Source organism: Panthera onca, chromosome B1, assembly GCF_046562875.1.
Source record: "Panthera onca isolate mPanOnc1 chromosome B1, mPanOnc1 haplotype 2, whole genome shotgun sequence".
NCBI lineage: Eukaryota > Metazoa > Chordata > Mammalia > Carnivora > Felidae > Panthera > Panthera onca.
This window is the reverse complement of record NC_138342.1, coordinates 188,824,434-188,842,674: the sequence shown is the minus strand read 5'-3', so window position 1 is coordinate 188,842,674 and position 18,241 is coordinate 188,824,434. Positions and strand designations below refer to the sequence as shown.

The following is an 18,241-nucleotide window of genomic DNA, read 5'->3' as shown; positions in this document are numbered from 1 at the left end:
TGGAGATTGGCCATAATTCCCAAACACATGAAGTAAGTGTGTGATTTTTGGTGAAGACTATCATTGTAATGAAAATACTGTAAGAATTTGGAACTATAGTTTTTAATAGTTTTTTGCTAGCTATCTACATTCTTTTACCATTTTATAATAGTGGATGTCAAATTAGGTTCGTAGGAAAAAATCCTGTCTCTCATTATAGTAAATTAATGACAGGTTAGCTCGTAAGTTTACTTTGTAAAACAAGAAAACCGTAAAAAACGTCATCTAGAACAAATACTGCAACTTACTTGAACTTACAAACCGAGGCACAGAACATTTAAGACTGTATCATGGAGCCTCCAGAAATATCTCAGTGGCTTAAAAATCTGTCACCAGAATTTTAAAATCAAATAAAACTTTCTGCTACGATGTAATCTTATTTGCTGTAAGCATCCTTGAACTTTGTAGTTGGGAGCTCACATATACTACTGCTAGAACTACTCAGTGATTTATTCCAATGGCATCATTATTATTAACCCTCATCAAAAAAATTCCTAAATTGAAGCTTTAGCAGCAAGTTTTAAAAAGAGTATTTCTTATCACTCATAATGCACGTGAAATGTTGCTGTGGACGCTTAAAACAAAACAAAACAAAACATTCTATCAGGCTATAAGGTGTTGCAGCATCTTAACAATTTTACGGAACAAATTAGATGATGTGGTTTAAAGAGGCGACCAGCAAGGCAATTTTAAGCAAACTCTTTCCCACGTAAATGTCGTACTTTCAAACATATAAATAACTAATACCCTCCTTCCAACCTCATTTTAATTCTTAGACTTGTAAGGCACATAAAAGTTATTATTCTCGGGGCACCTGGGTGGCTCAGTCGGTTGGGCGTTTGGGCGTCTGACTTCCACTCAGGTCATGATCTCACAGTTTATGAGTTCGAGCCCTGCATCGGGTTCTGGGCTGACAGCTCAGAGCCTGGGCCTGATTCAGATTCTGCGTGTGTCTCTCTCTCTACTCCTCTCCTGCTTGCACTCTGTCTCTCTCTCCCCCAAAATAGATAAACATTAAAATTTTTTTTAAAAAAGTTATTATTCTCATTTTTAAAATGGGAACAAGAAAATACATTTGCCACATATGAATTTATGGGGGAAAAAAGAAAATATATTTGAGAGATGGGCACAGGATCAACACTCAGTTATCTTTTGTTCTTTCTTTCTTCACTATGTCAAGCTAATTCTTCAGGCTTAAAACACGTAACAGATTGGGAAATTAAAAAAAGATGTTGATTTTTAAGTTTATTACTAATCTTTATTCATGGAAATAAAGTAGCCATTAGCATTAAGCACATTTCCTAGGATGGTATACAATCATTTATAGCTTAAGATTTTGGCGTTTAAGATATTAAACATCTTATAAATTTAATTATTAAAATATAATAAATTCAACTGTGTCTCCAACTTATACTGGCCATAACACTCTGCATAGTGTGCAGTGCCTGAATCTGAACAGGAGAAGCGCACAAGTATCACGATGACCTCTTTCTAAAGTTGCTCCCGTACCATTTTTGGACACTGGGTTAATGGTTTGAGAACTGCATTACACTACATTTATAAGCAAACCAGAAAACTTTTATTCGGAGTAGTAGCTAAGAAAGCAGCTTTTTAATGGAGACTGAACAAAGTAGGGAAAGTGTGAGATAAAATAGGTATCCCTTAGGAAATAATCTCAATAGTTCAAAATCTCTCATAAAATCTTGTTAAAATGGAGGCAACATTAGTTGAACATTTGACAGATATGAAAATAACTCTCAATAAGAATCTTGCCTGATAATTTTAGATTCTGGATTATAACTTCCAGTTGCAGACGTAAATTTCCAAAGTATATATATTAGGTCCAAGTGAACCTAATATGTAGTGGTGCTAAGTGATCCTTCACCTTTTAGAAGTTCTTGAAAATAAAAATAGTATACTTACGATTCCTTCATAAAAGTGTCCCTTAAACCTTCAAAGTAGCTTGGCTTATACCAGAAGATAGTATATTCTTCCACTTCTATCCTTCTATTTTTTACTTATCGTATATAAGTACTCATGACGACAGACCTGTGAATTCTGCTTTGAAAGGACGAACATTGCTGCTCGGAATTCCCAACTTTTACTCCAAGTTGGATCCCAGCTATCAGCAATACTTTGATGAACCCGCCGTCAAAGCAGTAAAAACTGAAGGCATGAAATTAGTATCTAAAATCCAAGTATAGCTTGATCTATAAAAATTATGTGTTGTAATCCTGACCTATGACAGCAAAGGCCATATAAAATATATTCAGAGACTAATGTCATGAACATAAAAGGTTTATATTTTTATATATCTATATATAGATATCTATATCTATCTTCTATATATATCTATATCTAGATATCTAGATATCTAGATATAGATATATATAGATAGATTTTCCCTAACAACTTAAAAATCAATTTCTAAAAACTGGCTTACCATATCAGGTGGGTGTCCAAATTCAGCATTACCTTATCTCTTCTTAAAGATAAGTTGTTATACAAACATTAAAAGTGCAGTAAGCTAAACACAAAAGAAAGCAAAACACCCCTGGTTTAGCAGAGCTAAAGTTAATAAATAGAGTGCTAAATGATGTAAAAACGTGGGCACCAGAAGAGAGCTTCAAATAACAATGAATGAACATTACAGCCCAAAGAAAGAAGCAGAAAAATCTGTCAGGTTGTGTTCACGTGATTTTTTTTCAACACCACTGTTGCCACACTTCACAGGCCCTATCTTCTGACAAAATCTATCCATGCCAACTTAAGACCAAGAAATTCTGAATAGATATTTAGCAACATGACGTTTGGCTTACTGCCCAAGGTGGTTAGAAAAGTAAGTTCAGTCCACATGCTACAAAAGCTTGAGTCGACTTGGAAAAACAAACAACAAATATTATCGTGGCTACAGAGCACGAATTCACATTAAAAAAAGAAAGATTTGGCATTTATTATGGAAACTTCCCAGTACATCCTAAAGGCATACTGAACAGGCCAGTAAAGAAAAAGTGATGATGCATCAGCGATGACCGAGACAGAAGAAGCGGCCATGACCGAGATGTACTCGGCTATATGAAATGAGAGCCCACAGATCGACAGAGAAATATTCTGATTTGTCAACTATATGACACCCTATTTGCCCTTACTAATTCCATTAAGATTACCAGGATTTGCAAAGTGGGACTGGCAAAAAATGGTTCTGCCAGAATTCAACTCAAAAGCCCCAACCAAACAAGAAAATTAGCTGACATTTAAGGTAGCCTCAACAAAATGTGTGCGATTTCTCCTCTACCATTCATATTTTAATTTTCTTTCTCAGTCCTTAAAAATAGTAGCTGGAATTTCCAAAGCTTTAAGACCACACATTTCTTATTTATCTCCTCTCTGAATACAGTAAACACTGAAACGTAACACAACTTGTTAACAGTATCACTTAAAACACCGTTCTGACACAACTCAGGATCTGGTTCTTGCCTTTTCAAACTGGTGGTGCTATTGTGCTCGACAAATAGTTGCTTTTGCTTGTGGCGATCTGGTCCTTGGACAACCTACTCACAACGCAGCGGACTGTGACTCTAAAGTCTACCTCATTTCTCAGAATCGTCAGTGGTACTTTACCTGAATGTGTAAGAACGTGGAAGAGAAGGAGCTTGCTTCCAAGATGAACTTTCTAATTCTCACAGTTTGAAACGGTTTGGAATGGTTGATCACATTTTTAAGATCTAACTCCGCACACTCACTCATATGGAGGTAGTAGATGCCTTTGGTGAATCACAAGGGCTGCCCTAGTACACGCTTCTCTCAGTCCGCTCACCAAATCTAAATCAGCTCCACCAATGGAAACAAATTTCAAGTTTCGGTTCACAGTAAGTATACAATCAAGTCTTACAATCAAATTAAGAGTTATACCACCTGAATTCTGGAGCAAAGAGAAAACAAAGTTATATTTAGGAGCTACGATCATGGTTTAAAACTTATAAAAAAATAAAAAAAAATAAAAAAAACAAGAACAATGTAGTTAACATCTTGGGTCCGACGTACAGTGTGATATTATCACAACTGTTCTGTCAGTGTAAGAGCTGAATCATTTTCTATGTTGAGAAAATATACATACATACTACCATTTTTCTATCAAAGACATATACCTCTCATAGAAATACATCCTCACAGGAAACACTGATTTTACATTAAACTGGTTTTTTTTAAACAATTTTGCATTGAATTACAGTAAAATTACAACTCATTGTTGTAAATTTTAAATTACAGACGTTTACACAGAGAATTATACTAATATACAAGAGCACTTCAATAAGAACCGGATGAACAAGGTTTAAAGTAAAAAGAGTTTTTATAACCAAGCTGTACGAACATTAGGGGGCTTAGGTCTTAGCAACAGGCCACTGGATGTGTCAAAAACTGGTCGCTCACTCTTACAACTGAGACCACTGGTAGCACTGGATGTTCTAGAAGCTCCTCCTGAAAATATATGAAGAACAAGAAATAATTTTATTTAAACTAAATACATCCATTAACCCTTGACAAACTTCCTCTCCTAATTTAAAGTTCAGAATAAATTTTTCTTCCCTATCTCACATGAATTTTTAGTAGTTTAGTATGATTCTCAAACAGGAATGCACTTCAGAACTCCCTGTGGAAATTAAAAATAATAAGAAACATGCCCGGACTCTACATTGGGGGGGTTCGGATTCAACAGATTTGGGATGGGAATACATGTTTTAAAAAGCTGCTCAAATGATTCAAGCGATAAAAGAAGCCACTTTATATAACTATTTACAAATGTGTTCAAGAAATAATTAACCATGTTCAAGGCATAATGCCGAGTATGAATTACTGGATTAAGACCCTATGTCAGTCAATGACTATAGCAAGGAAGTGATGCTCGAAGAATGAGATGAATGAATGGACTCACCAGAGCACTGGGAAGTTGGGATGTCATAGGTGGTTACAGCTCTCTTCTAACATTGGCTTCTCTCTCGCTCTTTTTTTTTTTTTTTTAATTTTTTTTTAACATTTATTTTTGAAGGACACCTTCACCTATTTCATTTATTTTTGAGTGTGAGCAGGGCAGGGGCAGAGAGGGAAGGAGACACAGAATCTGAAGCAGGCTCCGGGCTCTGAGCTGTCAGCACAGAGCCTGACCTGGGGCTGGAATTCACGAACAGTGAGATCATGACCTGAGCTGAAGCCGGGTGCTTAACCCAATGAGTCCCCCAGGTGCCTCGGCTTCTTTTTTTATGGTTTAGAATGCACACATGGAGCGACAGCATAAACTTCCTGTGTCACACACCCTAGCACGAGGTGGCCACTCCATGCTACATTCTGTGGGACGCACCACTAGCTGGGTGTGTGTTGATCACAGGTCAAGCATTAGGACGGATTATATGTGATGACTCTACAGACTGCTGATTCCTGTTTTAGTTAACCAGTGAGGAAGACAAAGCACATATAGGGGCTGGAGGATATTACCAATCATCCTTAGCTCGTTAGGGGGAACGTCTCAGCCACTTTTAAACAGCGTTATCTATTCATTTCTTCCTCTAACAAATGTAATAACATGTCTACTACTGAAGACAGTATTGATATTTTCAACCGTTTTTCTTGTTTCTTTCCTGTGCTACCATTACATGCTGTGAGTGAAACCTGAAGTTGAGTGAACTGACACAAGAGCAGAGCATACTAGTGAAAAATAATACAATGCCTTCCAGAAGTCAGCCATTTTCAAACTCCATCCAAGAACGTAAGTTATATTTTTTAAAAAGGATAAAATATACACACAAGAACAAAATAACTCTGAGCATGCTTACTTAACGGGCTATACTGGCCAAGAGTTGATCTCACTCGTCTGGTGGATGGTGATGAGCTGAGATAACCCATATTGCGATGATAGTCCATCAGTTGTTCAGAGCGTTTCATACCAACTGTTGGTTTCACAGATTCAAGTCTTTTCAATAAAGCCTTCATTTAAAGACAATCAATGCAAAAGTCAATGTTAGATAGAAGTAAGTGATAGCAATAACTCAGGAAAACAACAGCAGTAAGTTTTTAAAAAGGCACTTTAAAATATTTAATTCCAGCACGGTTAACATAAAGTGTTGTATTAGTTTCAGGTGTAGAATATAGTGATTCACCAATTCTGTTATTTGGTGCTCATTATGATAAACGTACTGTTAATCCCCTTCACCTATTTCACCTGTCCCCCCACCTCCCCTCTGGCAACCATCAGTTTGTTCTCTATAGTTAAGAGTCTGCTTTTTTGTTTGTCTCTTTTTTCCCCCCTTTGTTTGGTTTCTTAAATCCCACATGGAAGTGAAATCATATGGTATTTGTCTTTATCTGACACACTCAGCATAATACTCCCTAGCTCTATCCACGTTACAAATGGTAAGATTTCATTATTTTTAATGGTTAAGTAATATTCCATTATATATATACCACGCCTTTCTTATCCATTCATCTATTGATGGACCCTTAAGCTGCTTCCATAGTTTGGCTATTGTAAATAATGCTGCAATAAATATAGGGGTACAGATATCTCTTCAAATTAGTGTTAAATCAGTAAATACTTAATAGAAATTTATGAAATAAAGATTTTAAAATCACTTTTGAGATGCTATGTGAAAAAATATTTCAAATAATATACTTTCAGGAAAATCTAAGGGTTTGGGGCACCTGGGTGGCTCAGTTGGTTAAGCCTCTGACGTCAGCTCAGGTCATGATCTCATAGTTCATGAGTTCAAGCCCCACATCAGGCTCTGTGCTGACAGCTCAGAGCCTGGAGCCTGCTTTGGATTCCGTGTCTCCCTCTCTCTCTAACCCCTCCCCTGCTCATGTTCTGCTCTCTCTCTCTCTCTCTCCAAAATAAATAAACATTAAAAAAAATTTTTTAGGAAAATCCAAGGGTTTCACCTATCCTATAAAACCAGTATGGTTTTAACAACTGATCACAGGCACATCTCTCTTTCATGTCAGGTTACAATGTTTGGAAAGGTGCTATAAATGGAAATGCATGAAATGTCATTTTCTCAGAGAATGGACAAAATGCTAAAAGCCCAGTGTGTTCGTTCAACCTAGACATCACCACAAACCTATCTAAGCTACTATCAATTCTATATATGACTTTAGAGCACTGGCTTTCTAGCTGTTTACTTTCCAGTTGTGCCCCAACTGGACACTGAGGAGAGGCCAAGGGGGTGGCCTCTCAGGTCTCCCGCTCCCAGTTTCTACTGGTCCATCTGTGCTCTCCATGTTGCCTGTTTCATATACTAAATATTCTGCATAAAATCTAGTTTGGAAGAAAAAAGTTTTTACTCTTAAGTTTGAAAATCATCTACTATAACTTTTAAATAGATATATAAACCAACTAGCCAAGGCAACATAATATCCAGTAACATTGTATTTTAATATGATTCCGTAACAGAATCTATTGTGTAAACATTCCTAATTTTATTTTCTTTCCTCATATTTTAAAAGGTAGAAAGTTTGTTTCATTTTCAAAGGTATCGTAGAGAAGGGAATATCTGAGCAGACCAAATGGATCAAGGAATTGATCTATGATTGTTTTATTATCTCTTTATCGAGTTAAACTAACTCTGTAGCAAGTTGATCTTTATTTGAAAAGAGAATGCTTGTTCAGCACTCAGATTCCCATTAAAAAACCAGCCTCTTGAATTCAGTCACAGGACAAATTTTTTTCTGCACGCCTTGTTTTTCCTTCTGCCTCAACGCTGTTTTCTTTTTATTATGGCAAAGAATACATAAAATTTACCATTCTTACCATTTTATCAATTTACCATTTTAAGCTTACAGTTCAGTGGCATTTAGTATATTCACATCACCGTGAACCATGACCACCAACCATATCCAGAACTTTTTCTCAACTTTGTGTTTGCTCTCATCAGCTTCACCCTCACCCTTCTATTCTGACTGGTGTTCTGAGTAATTCCAGAGAAGTGATAGATGGTAGTAGAACAAGTCAAAATACTCCAGAGAGCTGTTTAGAAAAGGGAGAAGGAAGGTGTTACAGAAATAAATGGAACCTGGAGACAAACGGCAGCGATCTAGAGCACATGAAGCAGGACACCGACCAAATGAGAGATCTCGGCCTGCCAGCTCTTTGTGGCATGAAGTGGCCTTTCTCAGTTTTTACCTTCTAAGGCTAGAGCACACCTAACTCCCTCGGGAGGCCAGACTCAACTAGAGCTAACGGTTTTCTCTGCTGAGCCCAGACTTACAATTTAAACATGGTTCCGTCTGTAAAGTCTATGGTCTTGCCATCACAAGACCATATGTGGTCTTCTTCTCACCGTACATAGTGAGGCTGTATATTTTAAGGGCAAAACCTCCTAGGATTATACCTTTTCTACCTACAGTTTGTAACTGCTCTGAGTTGTGTAAGACACTGGAAGGAACAGAAGAAAAAATATAAAATATTGCCCTGTCATTTATAGTTTGCATAAGAAGAGAATACTCTTGCATGCCCGAGTGAGACATTTATAAGTGAGTAAGAAACTTCCTACGTATCACACCATGTACTCTGCGAGGCAGGGCATCATTTGCCATGTCATCTGATTATCCTATTAACTACCCTCTGGGCTGTGGGGGGGACAGGACAGAAAATTTATTTTCAGTTAACTACTAATTTTGGTTTTTTGCTAGTAGAAGCCTCACTATTTTTTGGATAAACTAATTTCCTAAATTTGTTTATTTGGCTAGCTAGGTTTTTCTTTTTTAAATTTTAAGAAAACTGTGACGCTTATTCATCAGATATAAAACATATAAAGCAATATAATCAAAATCAATTCTGAAATAATTTGACAATAAGGCAAAGAATAAACTCATTTTGTTGTCCTGATAGGTCACTTATCAAGTTTACAGGCAGAAACTTTGGAAAACGAGAGAGAGATCAGCTATCTAAATTACATGGAACTATATCATTTGTATGTCATGAATAAGTTAAGCAGAAGTTAAAGGGATGATTTCTACTAGAAACAGCTCTTGCTTATAGAAACTATCAAAATATGAAGTACTGATTACTGTATAAAGTGTAAAATCAAAAGTAGATACATTTTAATCTAGTGAATAATTTAGTACTTCTGGGTAAAACTTAAAAAATGACAGTTCAAAATATTTTAACATTTGCATCAGAGTGAACAAAAATGTAAGCTATCTAGTCAGAAAGACGTGCATTTAAATCCTGGCTCTTCCAATGATTATATGACCGTATGACTTGATGTGGGTATTAATGAAATAATCTCCAAGAGTCAGTTTTAAGCAGTTAATTGAGATAATGCATATAGAATGCTCACAGCAGTCCCTGGCATTTGGTAGAGTTATCAAACATTAATGCTACCATTCATATTGCTTTGTATTATTTTCTAGTTTTTTGACATGCACTAACTAGTATTACCTTCCTAGCTATGTTATATATTATATGACAGGACAGTATTTTACAGACATTTTTATATTCCTTCAGTGTCTTACACAGATCACAGCAGACACTAAATAAATATGTTTCATGAATTGAGAAAGGATAAGAATGGATACTTATATTTCAATTTGTGGTTTACAAAATCCTAGTATTTTCAATCTTAAAATCTGCTACTCAAATCAAATTCTAATAATGAATCCCAAATAGTTTGTCCAAATATTTGTTTTTCTATTTAGGAAGTATTCTTTTTGGAAGGAAAACTAACCCAACCTGAATCCTGTCCATCTCTGAAAACAGAAAAGTTAAAACAAATGAATGACTAATGTGTTAATGATTTCTGCAGTTGTCAGCAGAGGGGAGGTGCTTCATTGTTTCTAAAGTGATAAAGCAAAGACCCCGAAGGACATTAAAGAGTAACAAGCATCCTACAGTCAGGGAAAACCAGGATTGTTCTTTCTATTTTTCTATAACTGAAGCCACCCTTAGTTATCATTAGCTTTCTTTCTTGTATGAAAGGAGACACAGACAATAACCAGAGAAGGAAGAAAATCAGACAGAGTGAACTATAAATTATTTCAAGATCTTACGAATCACACTTGAATTCTTATACTAGGTATGAGCTTTACCATAAAAAATTTTTTTAATGTTAATTTTTGATGGAGAGAGAGACAGAGCATGAGTGGGGGAGGGGCAGAGAGAGAGGGAGGCACAGAATCTGAAACAGGCTCCGGGCTCCGAGCTGTCCGCACAGAGCCCGACGCAGGGCTTGAACTCACAGACCATGAGATCACAACCATGAGCCGAAGTCGGACACTCAACCAACTGAGTCACGCAGGCGCCCCTATATGAGCTTTACCATAAATCTTCATCTTTGTGACAACGTATCACTCTCCCCTTGATAGTTTTCACATTCTATCTAAGAGGTCTAAAATTCCTCCTCTGGGGCGCCTGGGCGGCTCAGTCGGTTGAGTGGCCAACTTCGGCTCAGGTCATGATCTCGCGGCCCGTGAGTTCGAGCCCCGCGTCGGGCTCTGTGCTGACCGCTCAGAGCCTGGAGCCTGTTTCCGATTCTGTGTCTCCCTCCCTCTCTGACCCTCCCCCGTTCATGCTCTGTCTCTGTCTCAAAAATAAATGTTAAAAAAAAAAAGAAAAAAAATTTTAAAAAACATAAAATAAAATAAAATAAAATAAAATAAAATAAAATAAAATAAAATAAAATTCCTCCTCTGGACTAGCAAAGAACAGAAGATGGAAGGAGGATTCTACCTTTCATTTAATGTTTTTAAGAATGACCTGCATTTTCTGAATTTGTATATGCATTACTTTTATTTTAAAAATATTTTAATAAAAAAAATATTTTAACAGAAGAATTCCTGAATGGAAAGATTATGTTCTACTTTACTGCCTACTTTCTCTGGATTTAAAACTAATTACATACATATGTATGTGTGTGTGTATTCTCAGAAAGTTAAAAAAAAGAAAAACAAGTTAATTCCATTTGAACTCTAGGCTCTAATCCTTATCTATTCCTTACGGAATCTTACTTTTTCCCTAATCTTGCTTCAAATACTCACCTCCCCTCATCCTCTTCTTTCACATACAAAGAAGGCAATTGACATACATTTAAATAATGAAATAATCTCCGGGTGCCTGGGTGGCTCAGTCCTGACTTGGGCTAGGGTCATGATCTCACGGTTCACGAGTTCGAGCCCCACATGGGGCTCTGTGCTAACATCTCAGAGCCTAGAGTCTGCTTCAGATTCTGTGTGTGTCTCTCTCTCTGCCCCTCCCCTGCTCACGGTCTGTCTCTCTCTGTCTCTTAATAATTAATAAGTGTTTAGAAAAAAAATAAAATAATCTCATTTCTTTTAGACAGCAAAGCGAAATATAAATACCCTTACTCACCTGATCACCCTCTCCTTCTGCTAAGATTATTGTGGTACTCTTTCATAAAAATAGGATTCATATTATATTCAAATGAATTAAGGAAATATGGCTTAATGAGAGTATTTCAAAATCCACGAATTTAAAAATGAGACCCATTTTTGGAAATTCACAAATTTTAATCGAGTCTATGTAGGGTAGCAAGCATGCCCTCTACTAGATAAAATTACTTTTTATTATTCCTTTTATTTGTTTCCTTTTTGAATGAGAAGGAAAGGTAATATTTGCCTCCTGAAACATAATGAAAATTGTGAACTTCACCAGAAAGATTAACAGTATGCTTTTAACTCTGAAGCACAGGACTCGATTTTATACAGGATCTTTGCCTTCCTGTTCTACCCACTCAGCACAGCACTATTTCTTTGTTTTGGATTATGTCACTCTAAACAGCCTCTGGACTACCAGCAAGCTAAAGTACTGGAACAGAACTCTTCAGTCATCATGCCTGTTGGCCGTCTGATTGGTCTCTGTCACTGGAGATACAGGAATGAAGGAAATACAAATCATAAACATTTAGAGGTAATGGACCCTGCCTGTGCACTACATCTGACACAGAAATAACTACGAGCGTGCGTGGGTGTGTACACGTGTGTATGCATGCATGTATTTTGATTATGAAGAGGCTAGCAAACAGATTAAAAAATATACCAGCTCACACAGAGGAACTATTAGAGCTAATGCAGATCTAAAGAAGCATTTGGAAGGTGGAAGATTATAAAAGACATATGCAAAAATTAACAGTTTACAAGAGCAAACAGAAAATGTAATAAAAAAATTCATGCACAGGGTCTCCTGGGTGGCTCAGTCGGTTAAGACTCTTGATTTTGGCTCAGGTCATGATCTCACGGTTCCTGAGTTTGACACGCCACATCGGGCTCTGCATTGACAGTGTGGAGCCTGCTTGGGATTCTCTCTCTCTGCCCCTCCCCTGCTCCCTCGCTTTCTCAAAAAATAAATAACCTAAAAAAAAAAAAATTAAAATTTCATGTACAAAAGCACAGAAATACATAGTTTTGAAGAAAACCACAAAACTTTACTAAGGAAGGGGCACCTGAGTAGCTCAGTCAGTTAAGCATCCGACTTCAGCTCAAGTCATGATCTCATGGTCTATGAATTCAAGCCCCGCATCAGGCTCAGTGCTGACAGCTCGGAGCCTGGAGCCTGCTTCAGATTCTGTGTCTCCCTCTCTCTCTCTGCCCCTCCCCTGCTCACACTCTCTCTCAAAAATAAACATACATTTTTTTTTTTTTAATTTACTAAGGTAGAATATAAGAAAGCTTGAATAAATGGAAAGACATACCATAAGAAGATAATATTTTAAGACCGCCAAACACTCTCCAACTAAAACATAAATTTGACATACTTCTAATGGAAATTTACAATAGAATTAAAAAAAAATTTTAAGTTTATTTTTTTATTTAGAGAGACAGAGACAGCATGAGTGAGGGAGGAGCAGAGAGGGGGAGAGAGAATCCCAAGCAGGCTCCATGCTGCCAGCACAGAGACTTATATGGGGCTTGAACTCATGAAATCACAAGATCATGACCTGAGCTGAAACCAAGAGTCAGATGCTTAACCGACGGAGCCATCCAGGTACCCCTAGAATTTTTTTAAAAAAAGAAAAAATAAACAGTCATTATGAGGAATAACTGTAGAAACAGTCAAGAAAAGTTTTGTTTTGGTTTAGAGTATGAAGTGTTAAACATAAATGTAGATGATAAACTCTCCAGACAATAACATAATAAATGATATTTTATAATGAATTGTTTATTTTCCTATTCAGCTTGAAGTTACTTTTTTCACTTCTGCATGAATTAGTATTTGATTTAGAGCTAAATGTCCAAGGCCACTAACCACTGTGAGGCTACACAGCATTTGAAATATGGCCAGACTGAGATGAGCACTCAATGGAAAATGTATAACAGATTTCAAAGACTTGGTACACAAAAAAGAAAAAAAATATCTCATCATTAATTTTTTTACATTGGTTACATACTTTAAAATGTAGTATTTTGAATTTACTCAGTAAATAAAATAGTTTATCAGAATCTCATCTGTTTCTTTTGACCTTCTTAATATGACTACTAGAAAATTGTGAACGATTCATGTGGCCCACATTTTATTTCTACTGTTCTCAAGTATACTAGTAAGACCTTACTATCAAATGGGACAAAAATATTGCTCACATATACAAACTACTAAGTGTATGTAAAAAGAGTAAAACTGGCAATTTTCCACTGTTTATTAAAATAGCTGTAACGTACAACTGATTTCAGGGATGACCGAAGCTGTAAAAAGAGGCTGCTGATAGTTTTCATCCTAGTCATACACGGAATTGTCACTCTACACAAATGGTTTCAACTGTTCAAAAGTAAACCCGGGTTCTGCAAAAAGATAAACACAGAACTGCCATATGATTCAGCAATTCCACTCTTAGGTATACGCTCAAAGGAACTGAAAGCAGAGACTTGAACAGACATTTATGTATCAGTATTCGCTACAAAATTACTCACAAACAGCCAAAAGGAGGAAATAACCCAAGTGTCCATCAACATGTGAACGGATATTCAAACTGAGGTGCACACATATAACGGAATATTATTCAGCCAGAAAAAGGAATGAAGCTCTGGCACGTGCTACACCATGGATGGACCTTAAAAACATTCTGAGTGAAATAAGCCAGACACAAAACCATGAATATTGTCTTATTCCATTTACATGAAACGCAGATTAGGCAAATACAGAAAGACAGAAAGTAGATTAGAGGTTACTTGAGGGGAAGGGGGAAAAGAGGGTTATTAATAGGTACAGGGTTTCTATATGGACGACAATAAAGGTTTTGGCAACAGTGATAGTTCCACTGAACTGACCACAAAAATGAGTTAAAATGGCACATTTTATATCTGTTTTACTACAACTTAAAAAAATTAGTAAGACACCAGAACCCATTGAATTGTACCCTAAATGATTATGGTATACGCACTGTATCTCAAAAAGCTGTTAAAAAAAAAAAAAAAAGTAACCCCAAAGCTAGGTAACTCGCGTATGATTCTGCTACCTGCCTGACCTTGAACAATCCCAACGTCCCAATCAGAGTCTCATTTGCTCCTCCACAACAACAGTAACTATGTCATTAGGGTGCTGTGAGGATGAAATGACCTAAACTTTGTAAAACAGGATACACTATGAACTGCTTGTGAAAGAGGCTCCAGAGTCATGCAGGAGAGTCAAAATAAACAAAAAAGGCAAACCCAAATGTTCAGGACATAATTTCAAATCTTCCTAAGTCATGGATGAATCTTAAACAATTGCCACGGTCACGTGCACAGAGTTGGCATGTAGCTCACTGCCCACAGCCTCATTTCAGCTTGCTCTGTTGCCACCTACCTGTTGCCACATGCCCGTAAGGGTTTAAGACTTTACTGGTTTTTATAAATACACCATCCCAGCTCCCCGGCTCTTGAGATTAGTGACAACAGTAAAAATTTCTACAAGTGTTAGTACAAGTTCAGGTAAGCACATGGTCAAACAGAACCGTATGGGTGACGAAATACAATGAGGATGAATTCTGGAAACCGTTTTAATAATTTTAATAATAGCTTTATCAATTATCTTAGCTCTGAATTTATGTGCCCATTAGGGTCTAATTTTGGTTTAAGACACTACCTGTGTTTAAAATCTTGGCTCAGCCATTTACTCACCAGCTCTGTGTCCCTGGGCTAATTATTTAATCCCTTTAGATCTCTGTCATGTCATCAGTAAAATGTGAATAAAAACAGTACCTACCTGAAAGATTACTGTTAGGATTCAATAAGCTTATATTTGGAGACACTTAGAGCAATGCCCGGCATTTAGGTAAGAGCCCAGTAAACACCAACAATTGTTATGAATGGAGTTTTATGAAGAAAATGATATGAGTAATAGTTTTTAATGTGAAGATTTTCAACAGTCCCTATATTCCTTGGAACATCACAGTTTAGTTATCTGATTCTTTTTTTTTTTTTTTTTTTTTTTAAATTTTTTTTTTCAACGTTTTTTATTTATTTTTGGGACAGAGAGAGACAGAGCATGAACGGGGGAGGGGCAGAGAGAGAGGGAGACACAGAATCGGAAACAGGCTCCAGGCTCCGAGCCATCAGCCCAGAGCCTGACGCGGGGCTCGAACTCACGGACCGCGAGATCGTGACCTGGCTGAAGTCGGACGCTTAACCGACTACGCCACCCAGGCGCCCCAATATCTGATTCTTAATTCAAGGAGCCGATCACCAAAATTTGATCTCTTTGAGATGTATTTATCCTTTAAAATAAATAATATGTAAATTGTTTCGGCCTTCAAGGATACAATAAAGTAAAACAGATTTGGCTAGTGACTGAATACTTCACAAAAGATACGTGTATCTGACCCCTGGAATGCCACTTCCTACACTACTGCAGAGATTTAACACACCTGGCCAAATAATACAGCTTTCAGTAATTTCATCTAACGTTCCCTCAAAATCTAGCTTGATGACCAAAAAAAACCAACAAAAAACACCTACTGTACCTTCCAGCTCGTGGCTCATCATGTATTTCACACCATACACATCCATACTTACTTTTATATAATTATGAAAATGTGGGTGTATCTGATTTCCTGTCAGTTGGCCTTATAAATCATTACCATTTATTTTCTTTGATGACTAAAAAATTTTAGTTACTTACCAAATTTTCTCTTTCAATCCTTTGTTGTTCCCTCTGCCTGTTGAGGGCACTGTGATATAACTTAGGGGGATGAACAACGGATCTTCTAGGAATCGTACTTCTGCTTCCTGATTTTTCAGCCTGTCTTGAGAGTTCTTTCAAAAGCCTCTGATTTTCCCTATCAATCTGTCTCACCTCCTCTCTTGTGAAAGAGTAGTTTTTCCTTGGTGCTACTGAAGGCTGATCAAAGTGGTGTCTTTGTGGTCCTTTTTTATCTAATTGCAGAAAAGCTAGAGAAGCGAACAAGACAAGGAAAGATAACTGAACAAGGCACATGGCAACGTGACGGCACAAACTGACGCTTCAGCTCTTAGAAATGGAGACTATGTTAAGTCATGAAAAGGCATGTATGAAATAATGACATCCATACTACAACTATGTAGGAAAAAAATCAGAGGCAGCCTAGAGTTTCACATTTGGTTGGGTTCTTTGGGAGTAAAAACTATACATTCAACCGTAAAAATATTTTAATAAGAAATGTAGACATCTCCCTAAGGCAGCCTAGTAGCTGGGGGAGGTTAGAAACCTCTGGTTGAGTGCACCAAATACACAAATGTAATACAATACTTCAATTGAGACAGTTTGTGAGTTGGAGGGCATACTTAGAAAATAAAATGTTCTCGGGGTGCCTGGCTGGCTTAACATGTAGAGAGGATGTGACTCTTGATCTTGGGGTCATGAGATGAAGCACCACATTGGGTGCAGAGATTATCCAAATAAGCAAATAATCTTAAAAATAAATAAATAAATAAATAAATAAATAAATAAAGTCCTCAGCAATGACTGATGGAAACAATGGCTAACAACTGGCAAAAAACAAACCCAGAATATTGTGAAACTTTCAACTTAATCTGAAAATACTTTATGGTCTTAATATTGACATTAAAACAAATACTTCTACAGTAAAAATCAAACATTTTATTCCTAATTTAACATAAGTCAAAATGAATACATTATATAAAAGGAGTTTTTAACCAATAAAAATATTTTGCATACTATTGTTATCGAATGAAATTTTACCAACATGCTTAATTCTTAAATTTCACCAATTTTCAGTAAGTGACAATTATTACAAAACACTTGTTAAAAGTTTCTAAAAATACTAAGCTTGCTAAATGTTTCAACTTAACTCTGCACTACCAATGAGTACACTGTATCAGATTAACTGACCGGAACATGTGATTTGTTTTTTACACTATTTTTTTAAAGTAGCTGTTATTTGTTTTTACTTGAGTACCTTTAATTCTTTAACTTCCTCAGCATTTTACACTGTTAAATACACTGTTAAATCCACAGAGACATTTTTTAATCCCCATTTTAAAATGTGACTGGTGCAGAAAAGTCAAATCATTTGAACATAGTCAAAAGAACCAGAAGTCTACCCCCCTATGTTTAAACCAAAGACTATGAAAGATTACAGAAATTAAAAAAAAAAAAAAAAAAAAAAAGATTAACAGTGGCTTTCTGATACAAAATAAATGAGGGAATTAAAGGTTGGTAATTTGCTGAAAATCATACCAAGTTAATGGTAAACCCGAAGAACACATTTAGAAAGATATAGGTGTGCTGTTCATAATTATCTTCCTTCCAAGAAATGCACATTTTATAGAATTTAATAAGGTTTCTAGATTAATTCTCCCACATATGAAAGCTTTTAAAATTAAATCTTAAAGGGAATTAAAAGCTATTTTCTGAATGGCATTTAAAAAAAAAAAGTTTTTAGGGGGCACCTGGGTGGCTCAGTCAGTTAAGCAACCGACTTCAGCTCAGGTCATGATCTCATGGTTCATGGGTTCCAGCCCCACATTGGGCTCTGCTGACAGCGTGGAACCTGTTTCAGATCTCTCTCTCTCTCTGTCCCTCCCCCACTTGTGGGTGCACGCACGCGCTCTCTCTCTCTCTCTGAAAAATAAATAAATATAAACAAAAACAAAAATATCCTGTAGGGATATTCATGATCCCTATTAAAAAAACCAATGGTATTTTCTTTTTAAAGTTATTTTTTTTGGGATGCCTGGGTGGCTCAGTCGGTTAAGCATCTGACTTTGGCTCATGTCATGATCTCAA

The 18,241-nt window shown here is 36.5% G+C and overlaps 1 protein-coding gene across 2 annotated transcripts in view; it reads right to left on the bottom strand.

The window, feature by feature from the left end:
- Window positions 1-1,595: 1,595 nt before the first annotated feature.
- Window positions 1,596-18,241, bottom strand: part of CFAP97 (cilia and flagella associated protein 97) — a 39,067-nt gene continuing 22,421 nt past the window's right edge. For both annotated transcript variants that reach the window (XM_078445298.2, XM_078445299.1), the window contains exons 3-5: window positions 16,136-16,404; window positions 5,868-6,018; window positions 1,596-4,518 (exon numbers count right to left, since the gene is read on the bottom strand). In XM_078445298.2, the coding sequence (XP_078301424.1) occupies window positions 4,391-4,518; window positions 5,868-6,018; window positions 16,136-16,404 (548 nt within the window). In that variant the 3' untranslated portion in view covers window positions 1,596-4,390. The remainder of the gene's footprint in view (window positions 4,519-5,867; window positions 6,019-16,135; window positions 16,405-18,241) is intronic.